General features: G+C 39.7%; 1 protein-coding gene across 1 annotated transcript; it reads right to left on the bottom strand.

The window, feature by feature from the left end:
• Window positions 1–7056: 7056 nt before the first annotated feature.
• On the bottom strand, window positions 7057–10060 carry LOC115203264 (growth arrest-specific protein 1). The gene has a single exon (XM_029767805.1). It carries the CDS (start codon window positions 9227–9229, stop codon window positions 8480–8482), a length of 750 nt encoding a protein of 249 aa, XP_029623665.1. The 5' UTR covers window positions 9230–10060; the 3' UTR covers window positions 7057–8479.
• Between the last annotated feature and the right edge of the window lie 886 nt (window positions 10061–10946).

The following is a 10946-nucleotide window of genomic DNA, read 5'->3' as shown; positions in this document are numbered from 1 at the left end:
TGAGCACTTGTACCCTTTCCCCCTCTCCTGGCTCTCTATCAGCCTCTGTTGATACTCCTAATGGGACAACGGTGGAGCTATATTGACATCAGCTAAAGTTATAAAGGGGGGTGGGTGCGGGGTTAATCTGTAAGGAACTAAAGACCCCTCAACTTCCCAACCCCCAAACACACACACATCAACCATTCACCGTGGGTAGACTGCTATCATGAATAGAACATTGTACAGATGAGAGACAAAACTCTCCCCTAAATCCCTGTGTCACCCCCTCTCCTAGACCTGGGGGCAGGCAGGGGTTTGTTTCAGAGAAACGTTGAATAAAGATAATTTAGAAAATGGGCTCCAGCACACTGCAGCCTCTGTAAATCCTCCCTCTGCCGTCCCCCACTCACCCCAAGGCTCCCCTGCTTCTGTTTGTTTTGATTTTGTTCCCAGAAGCTGAGTGGGGGATTTGAAGGAGGGGTGTGGGTGAGTTAGAGTTGGACAATTTTGAGATGCATGGCGATGGTTAGACAGATTGGCTGAGCTGAGTTAGGAGGGTCTTACCTCAACTATACAGAATCCCTTTCCCTCCCTTCCGCTTCTAAATACACCAGTGAAATGCACTTTTGAACAATCTAAGGTCTGTTGAGCATTACATTATGTTCTAAACAAAATACTTGCTCGAAAGTAAGCATTTCACTGTAAAGTCTACACCTGTTGTATTCTGTGCATGTGACCAATCAAATTTGATTTAGGTGAAGATGGGAAGGGGACAACTTGGTCAGTCTATTGTCAAAGGAACTATGAATTGAACACAGATTTCCTGTCATGACTTCAAATTCCACTCGTTCAAACTTAGATTACATAACACTTCCATACAGTTTGTTAAGGACCTAGATAATTATTACTTCCATACAGTTTGTTAAGGACCTAGATAATTATTACTTCAATATGCTTTGTTAAGGACCTAGATAATTATTACTTCCATACGGTTTGTTAAGGACCTAGATAATTATTACTTCCATACGGTTTGTTAAGGACCTGTAAATAAAGAATTATTACTATGAGCTATTTGTGCCAAAGATTTATATTTACCTACTAACCTGCCTAAAAGGTTATTAGCAGGATTTAGGAGATTAGTAGAAACAAAAACACCCATTGCATTCTCCCTGTGTTATAAAAATTATACATTTATTAATGTGCTATATTTCCATTGTTATTTATCTGAAAAGGTCATTGAAGAACAAGAGAACTGAGAAGCACTAAGGCAAAACGATCAAATGCACAATCCTGCATTCTCAAGAGTCGTGACTGACCTTTAAACACCGACGCAGAAAGTGCCATTTACACACAAGTAATTAGGTACAATTTACCTGGTTGTTTCCTAGACACAGTGTCAAAGGAAGCAGTAACTTAAACCTGAAATGTCTCAAAGAGCACAGAGAGTCCTGGCCTTCTCTTCCAAATAAGATGTATTGTGCAGCCAGACACTTAACATTCCTGCTTGGGTTTCAGTTACTCCGGGCCTGATCCCTAAAGTATTACACAATGCTGGTATTATGAAGGGTACACAGCAGTCAGGCATTCGTTTAGATGCAATCACCCTGTTCTAAATATGTGTCTCTAAAATGTTTTTACAAATTCCAGGGAAGATGGATGATATGAGAAGACAATAGTAGTGAGAGGTCCTGTTTTGTCTTTTCATGTAAAAGTTGCTATTGCCAGGACTACCAGAAATGCAAGTGTATCATTTCAAATATCAACGCAGTAGACATTCAAAACGATTCAATGTCTGCTGGTCCTTTAGCTTTGCTTGGCAATGGCACAAGTTCACATTCAATGACGACACGTGACTTTGGAGCCTGATCCAAAATGACATTTTTCCCTTATTGAACATTCCATTCTTCTTCTCTACTTCCAGCACAGTTACATTTGCCTATACATTAGGTCAGATCGTTTTGGTGTGATGTAATGCCTATACTTTAGGTCAGATCGTTTTGGTGTGATGTAATGCCTATACTTTAGGTCAGATCGTTTTGGTGTGATGTAATGCCTATACTTTAGGTCAGATCGTTTTGGTGTGATGTAATGCCTATACTTTAGTTCAGATCGTTTTGGTGTGATGTAATGCCTATACTTTAGTTCAGATCGTTTTGGTGTGATGTAATGCCTATACTTTAGGTCAGATCGTTTTGGTGTGATGTAATGCCTATACTTTAGTTCAGATCGTTTTGGTGTGATGTAATGCCTATACTTTAGGTCAGATCGTTTTGGTGTGATGTAATGCCTATACTTTAGGTCAGATCGTTTTGGTGTGATGTAATGCCTATACTTTAGGTCAGATCGTTTTGGTGTGATGTAATGCCTATACTTTAGTTCAGATCGTTTTGGTGTGATGTAATGCCTATACTTTAGGTCAGATCGTTTTGGTGTGATGTAATGCCTATACTTTAGGTCAGATCGTTTTGGTGTGATGTAATGCCTATACTTTTGGTCAGATCGTTTTGGTGTGATGTAATGCCTATACTTTAGGTCAGATCGTTTTGGTGTGATGTAATGCCTATACTTTAGGTCAGATCGTTTTGGTGTGATGTAATGCCTATACTTTAGTTCAGATCGTTTTGGTGTGATGTAATGCCTATACTTTAGGTCAGATCGTTTTGGTGTGATGTAATGCCTATACTTTAGGTCAGATCGTTTTGGTGTGATGTAATGCCTATACTTTAGGTCAGATCGTTTTGGTGTGATGTAATGCCTATACTTTAGTTCAGATCGTTTTGGTGTGATGTAATGCCTATACTTTAGGTCAGATCGTTTTGGTGTGATGTAATGCCTATACTTTAGTTCAGATCGTTTTGGTGTGATGTAATGCCTATACTTTAGGTCAGATCGTTTTGGTGTGATGTAATGCCTATACTTTAGGTCAGATCGTTTTGGTGTGATGTAATGCCTATACTTTAGGTCAGATCGTTTTGGTGTGATGTAATGCCTATACTTTAGGTCAGATCGTTTTGGTGTGATGTAATGCCTATACTTTAGTTCAGATCGTTTTGGTGTGATGTAATGCCTATACTTTAGGTCAGATCGTTTTGGTGTGATGTAATGCCTATACTTTAGGTCAGATCGTTTTGGTGTGATGTAATGCCTATACTTTAGTTCAGATCGTTTTGGTGTGATGTAATGCCTATACTTTAGGTCAGATCGTTTTGGTGTGATGTAATGCCTATACTTTAGCTCAGATCGTTTTGGTGTGATGTAATGCCTATACTTTAGGTCAGATCGTTTTGGTGTGATGTAATGCCTATACTTTAGGTCAGATCGTTTTGGTGTGATGTAATGCCTATACTTTAGGTCAGATCGTTTTGGTGTGATGTAATGCCTATACTTTAGGTCAGATCGTTTTGGTGTGATGTAATGCCTATACTTTAGGTCAGATCGTTTTGGTGTGATGTAATGCCTATACTTTTGGTCAGATCGTTTTGGTGTGATGTAATGCCTATACTTTAGGTCAGATCGTTTTGGTGTGATGTAATGCCTATACTTTAGGTCAGATCGTTTTGGTGTGATGTAATGCCTATACTTTAGGTCAGATCGTTTTGGTGTGATGTAATGCCTATACTTTAGCTCAGATCGTTTTGGTGTGATGTAATGCCTATACTTTAGGTCAGATCGTTTTGGTGTGATGTAATGCCTATACTTTAGGTCAGATCGTTTTGGTGTGATGTAATGCCTATACTTTAGTTCAGATCGTTTTGGTGTGATGTAATGCCTATACTTTAGGTCAGATCGTTTTGGTGTGATGTAATGCCTATACTTTAGGTCAGATCGTTTTGGTGTGATGTAATGCCTATACTTTAGGTCAGATCGTTTTGGTGTGATGTAATGCCTATACTTTAGGTCAGATCGTTTTGGTGTGATGTAATGCCTATACTTTAGGTCAGATCGTTTTGGTGTGATGTAATGCCTATACTTTAGTTCAGATCGTTTTGGTGTGATGTAATGCCTATACTTTAGGTCAGATCGTTTTGGTGTGATGTAATGCCTATACTTTAGGTCAGATCGTTTTGGTGTGATGTAATGCCTATACTTTAGGTCAGATCGTTTTGGTGTGATGTAATGCCTATACTTTAGGTCAGATCGTTTTGGTGTGATGTAATGCCTATACTTTAGGTCAGATCGTTTTGGTGTGATGTAATGCCTATACTTTAGGTCAGATCGTTTTGGTGTGATGTAATGCCTATACTTTAGGTCAGATCGTTTTGGTGTGATGTAATGCCTATACTTTAGTTTAGATCGTTTTGGTGTGATGTAATGCCTATACTTTAGGTCAGATCGTTTTGGTGTGATGTAATGCCTATACTTTAGGTCAGATCGTTTTGGTGTGATGTAAAATGCCTATACTTTAGGTCAGATCGTTTTGGTGTGATGTAATGCCTATACTTTAGGTCAGATCGTTTTGGTGTGATGTAATGCCTATACTTTAGGTCAGATCGTTTTGGTGTGATGTAATGCCTATACTTTAGGTCAGATCGTTTTGGTGTGATGTAATGCCTATACTTTAGGTCAGATCGTTTTGGTGTGATGTAATGCCTATACTTTAGGTCAGATCGTTTTGGTGTGATGTAATGCCTATACTTTAGGTCAGATCGTTTTGGTGTGATGTAATGCCTATACTTTAGGTCAGATCGTTTTGGTGTGATGTAATGCCTATACTTTAGGTCAGATCGTTTTGGTGTGATGTAATGCCTATACTTTAGGTCAGATCGTTTTGGTGTGATGTAATGCCTATACTTTAGGTCAGATCGTTTTGGTGTGATGTAATGCCTATACTTTAGGTCAGATCGTTTTGGTGTGATGTAATGCCTATACTTTAGGTCAGATCGTTTTGGTGTGATGTAATGCCTATACTTTAGGTCAGATCGTTTTGGTGTGATGTAATGCCTATACTTTAGGTCAGATCGTTTTGGTGTGATGTAATGCCTATACTTTAGGTCAGATCGTTTTGGTGTGATGTAATGCCTATACTTTAGGTCAGATCGTTTTGGTGTGATGTAATGCCTATACTTTAGGTCAGATCGTTTTGGTGTGATGTAATGCCTATACTTTAGGTCAGATCGTTTTGGTGTGATGTAATGCCTATACTTTAGGTCAGATCGTTTTGGTGTGATGTAATGCCTATACTTTAGGTCAGATCGTTTTGGTGTGATGTAATGCCTATACTTTAGGTCAGATCGTTTTGGTGTGATGTAATGCCTATACTTTAGGTCAGATCGTTTTGGTGTGATGTAATGCCTATACTTTAGGTCAGATCGTTTTGGTGTGATGTAATGCCTATACTTTAGGTCAGATCGTTTGGTGTGATGTAATGCCTATACTTTAGGTCAGATCGTTTTGGTGTGATGTAATGCCTATACTTTAGGTCAGATCGTTTTGGTGTGATGTAATGCCTATACTTTAGGTCAGATCGTTTTGGTGTGATGTAATGCCTATACTTTAGGTCAGATCGTTTTGGTGTGATGTAATGCCTATACTTTAGGTCAGATCGTTTTGGTGTGATGTAATGCCTATACTTTAGGTCAGATCGTTTTGGTGTGATGTAATGCCTATACTTTAGGTCAGATCGTTTTGGTGTGATGTAATGCCTATACTTTAGGTCAGATCGTTTTGGTGTGATGTAATGCCTATACTTTAGGTCAGATCGTTTTGGTGTGATGTAATGCCTATACTTTAGGTCAGATCGTTTTGGTGTGATGTAATGCCTATACTTTAGGTCAGATCGTTTTGGTGTGATGTAATGCCTATACTTTAGGTCAGATCGTTTTGGTGTGATGTAATGCCTATACTTTAGTTCAGATCGTTTTGGTGTGATGTAATGCCTATACTTTAGGTCAGATCGTTTTGGTGTGATGTAATGCCTATACTTTAGGTCAGATCGTTTTGGTGTGATGTAATGCCTATACTTTAGGTCAGATCGTTTTGGTGTGATGTAATGCCTATACTTTAGGTCAGATCGTTTTGGTGTGATGTAATGCCTATACTTTAGGTCAGATCGTTTTGGTGTGATGTAATGCCTATACTTTAGGTCAGATCGTTTTGGTGTGATGTAATGCCTATACTTTAGGTCAGATCGTTTTGGTGTGATGTAATGCCTATACTTTAGGTCAGATCGTTTTGGTGTGATGTAATGCCTATACTTTAGGTCAGATCGTTTTGGTGTGATGTAATGCCTATACTTTAGGTCAGATCGTTTTGGTGTGATGTAATGCCTATACTTTAGGTCAGATCGTTTTGGTGTGATGTAATGCCTATACTTTAGGTCAGATCGTTTTGGTGTGATGTAATGCCTATACTTTAGGTCAGATCGTTTTGGTGTGATGTAATGCCTATACTTTAGGTCAGATCGTTTTGGTGTGATGTAATGCCTATACTTTAGGTCAGATCGTTTTGGTGTGATGTAATGCCTATACTTTAGGTCAGATCGTTTTGGTGTGATGTAATGCCTATACTTTAGGTCAGATCGTTTTGGTGTGATGTAATGCCTATACTTTAGGTCAGATCGTTTTGGTGTGATGTAATGCCTATACTTTAGGTCAGATCGTTTTGGTGTGATGTAATGCCTATACTTTAGGTCAGATCGTTTTGGTGTGATGTAATGCCTATACTTTAGGTCAGATCGTTTTGGTGTGATGTAATGCCTATACTTTAGGTCAGATCGTTTTGGTGTGATGTAATGCCTATACTTTAGGTCAGATCGTTTTGGTGTGATGTAATGCCTATACTTTAGGTCAGATCGTTTTGGTGTGATGTAATGCCTATACTTTAGGTCAGATCGTTTTGGTGTGATGTAATGCCTATACTTTAGGTCAGATCGTTTTGGTGTGATGTAATGCCTATACTTTAGGTCAGATCGTTTTGGTGTGATGTAATGCCTATACTTTAGTTCAGATCGTTTTGGTGTGATGTAATGCCTATACTTTAGGTCAGATCGTTTTGGTGTGATGTTTCATTTAGTTGGAGGTTGGGAAACATCCCTACTTTTGAATAACATACAGGATGTCAAATAAACAGTTGGACTTTTTGACTCACACTTAATCATTTTATTACATAAATTATTTTCCATATATAACAAGTATCCATTATTTCTTTCCACACTGGTTGAGATGACAGAATTGTTTCAAAAAACATTATTTTTGTACATGTAAACTACTGCCATATTATTCATGAGGTTGTGTATTGACTGTAAAGTCACAATGGACAAATTGGACACTAATTTACAGCATTAATATATGACATATAAATGTAAAAGATAGATTCCTTCCTGATTTTTTTTTAGATATATAATTTAACATCAACATGACAGTTACATTTCCCTATGGACCAGCATCTACCCAACAAGGTGAAATAAAAAAGAAATGACATTGACGATCATGACAAAAACAAAGCTAGTTTAGAAAAACTTCAAGTGGCATCTTGTAAAGATAAGGACACGGGAAGGATTAGCTTCATTAAAAGATAACGCAATAACTTCTTAGCTTTTTCCCTTCTTGCTAAATATCTAGGCTAACTGTCAAGCATGTTTCTGTCCTGGAAAGGAACCCATTACACTTTATATGAAATGAATAATAAATGAAACTAGGCCTATTAACAAGTATCTTATGTACTGCTGTTCATAGTAATAAACTGGTATTTGTTATTTTTTCTGAGAAAAAACACTAGTGCCTCTTCTTTTGTCCATATAAGTCTATCATAAGCCCACATTCATCTTGTAGAGGCCAGTCTATAAGAAGGGTGACTTCTTGCTTTCAATAAAGAAAGGGGGTCCCTAAAGGGGGAGGGTGGGGGGACATTTTAAATAAAACTATCAAGAGTGGGGGATGTGTCATGGGGGTAGGGGGGCTGCTGGAGAGGCACTTCAGTTAATTTAACTAGGCCTACTTGATTCTAAACCCTTGTCTGTTCACTAGCAGTTCCTCACAAATATTTGAAGTGTGATGGCTGCAACAATGCAGAGGCCCCTAAAATAGAGAGGAAAGCAAACAGAAACTGGACTGGTCCAATGTTTATCTTAAGTCTTAATAAAGCCACACTCCAAGGACCATTGAGACGAAACTAAACAAATAGGCATAAGAGTTTAAAAGGTAGCCCAGAAGTAATGGATGCAATGCCCAATGAGGAGTATTGTTACAATGAAGTCAAGTTTGGTTCACTTCTCCTTAAACAATCACTTTATGGATCTTTACACTCCAGAACAGTTTCGACCTAGGATATTTCATGAGTAGCCTAGGCCTGGTTTGCAAATTGAATTGGTGGTCTGAATGTCCTGTCCATTATTGTGTCCCAGATTAAGGCATCACATCAAAATATGAAAAATCCATTAGGCCCATAGGAGATTACTAGGAGCAAATAGTATTCAGCTACACCAAACACACGTGCTCATTAGATTGGACCCGTCTCCGTCACAACAACAGGCCACATTCAACAAACCATTATTCATTTTTCAATAGAATATCCGTGTAAGAGTGATGCATAATAAGGCCATATAGCTAGACAGCTGCGGGGAACTAGAATTTGAGTCAGGAGGATATATCTCCTCTGTTTTCGAATCATAGTCTTCATCCTCATACATATCGTCCATATCTGCCTGGTCTGAAATAACACTGTGGTCTCCAATCTGGCACAGTTTGCTCATGTTCTCCTTGACTACCTCACAAAACGGCCTTTCCACCCCGTCGCACACACACTGGTTTAGTAGCATGCCATTTGGGATGAATAGCATCTGTTGTATTGTGGCCTTGCACCTGGACGAGCATTTCCTGCCGTTGAAGAGTTGCCCACAGTAAGACAAGTAGGCAGTTAGGGAGGAGTGGCAGCCGGTGTCCTCCTCGCAACGTTGACGGGCCTCTGTGCATCCTATCCCCCCCGCGTCTCCACGATACCTCCGGGGGAGGCATGGCTCAATCGCCCGCTTTGCATCCCTACACTCCATGTCCTGGCCACAGTCACACCTCTCGAGGTAAGGGCCATTGCGGGTGTGATTCAGTCTTATCAACGCGTTGATACAGTGGCTGGGGCATTGCCTCCTGGTGCCTCTGATGTTTCCTTCACAGGCGGCTAGATACTGGCTGTATGCAAGCTCACAGTCTGCCTCCTCATGGCATCGGAGCAGGGCTTGCCAACATATTAACTGGGCATCTAGCGCCAACAGCACCGATGAGAAGAGCGCCAGAGCGCTGCACCAACTTTTCATGCTGGAGAGAGCTCTAGTTCGGCGATGCGCACATTTCCTCCAGTTAGTGCGGGACAGCCAAGTCTATGATGAATTTAAAACGTAATGTAACTAATAACCCCATTTAGTATGAGGCGTTTATGGTCCAAACATAAATGTGTTTAGTAGGCATAGCTACAAACCTAAAGATGTCCCTCTGTCTCTCCAATACACGCTTGACAGTTGTGGAATAACAATCCGTTTTATGCGGTAGAATGAATCCAGTCTGGGACGGATGAGTAAAAATGTTGAAATCCTTTGCATAGATTCAGCTACGCTACAAAGCAACACTATCCTCCGCAAAACTGTCACAGTCTTGTCAGTAAAAAAGAAACAAAAAGTGACCACATGCGCTGTCCAAAGTTCGGACACCTACTATCCACATTTCATGCCCTCGTTTGAAAGCATAACTCTTTTTAGTCCTGTTTTCAAAATACGTCCAACTTTCTTGGCTTTAAAAAACGTTAATATTTTCCATGTTCTGTATTCCATACTCTGTTGGTTGAATTCATTCGAACTGCCTCTTCTTACTGTCGCATTTTCTCCCGCTATATGTCTTTGTCCCCCTCTTGCAGTTACGCTTCACGCTTCGTTAATCTTTTCCCCACAACACCCCTCCTTTTCCAGAAAAAGAAAGGAAAGTTTTCCTTGCCCCCTCTCCCATTTACAATCCTGGTCAACGATTGGTCGTCATTGAGGAGTTCGTGGGACTCATTTCTATAGCAACGTAGTTTTTGGCAATCTGCTCGTCATACAGGATAAATAAAATGTTTATAAATTTAATGAAACTCACAACCTGTGTGGTCCCCTTACAAAACACGTCAACGTTTGGGGAGGTAGTGAGTGTGGGGCGCACACAAGCCCCCTAGCAGTCGACAGAAGGCATTCCAATGCTAGAAGCTCACATCTGCACCCACTGCTCCAATTTTAAGTGCAGAAAAAACAAATCTGTTCCTTTTTAGCGATAACTCGAGGAGGGAAACCTCTATGAAAACCGTCGCACAGTGAGGGTTTCACTTAAAGTTCTACTAATTGTCACCCTGTTCACTCTCCCTGTCGCTCTTCTTTCTAGTGAGTTTTTAAGCCCTGATTGATAGAACAGAATGGAAGAGAATAGTATTTTGTGGCCCGTTTCACCCCAATTGTGTCAGATTGGCCATGCAGTGGCACAGTGTCTTTCTAGGCTGAAGATTGTTCACGCCCTGCGCCTATCAATAGAGGCAGGTTTCAGCATCAATATATTTTACAGCTCTCCTCTTTCACACCGCACTTGAAAACTACCAATAGCTCAGGCCTCTCTGCTATTGAAATGCTAACTAACGTGTTTTGAAAAAAGCGATTGTAAAAACCCGTAGCGACACCCGGGCTGTCTAGAAATGTCACAAAGCAGTTTCTGGCTGGCTTCTCCCTGAAAAACACTGTACACTTTTGCAAAGAGCCATTGATTCTGCCAGATGGCTGATCTTATTATCAGACTTCACTGGAAGGTAAAGTTTCCACTAATAATGGTAATAATATATATTTTTTTATAATAACATCATTATAAAGGTTAACTTAAGAACGTGGTTATAACAATGTTATAACAACTATAACGTAATAATTTGGCCTATCAGTATTGGAATGATAATAATTTCATGATAATAAACCTTGATCTGATTAGGGGCTAATATGGATTTAGGATTAAATTCAGTTTGTCATT

The sequence above is a fragment of the Salmo trutta genome, chromosome 12, assembly GCF_901001165.1.
Source record: "Salmo trutta chromosome 12, fSalTru1.1, whole genome shotgun sequence".
Lineage (NCBI taxonomy): Eukaryota > Metazoa > Chordata > Actinopteri > Salmoniformes > Salmonidae > Salmo > Salmo trutta.
Note: the sequence above shows the minus strand (reverse complement) of the source record. Positions and strands in the feature narration are given on the sequence as shown.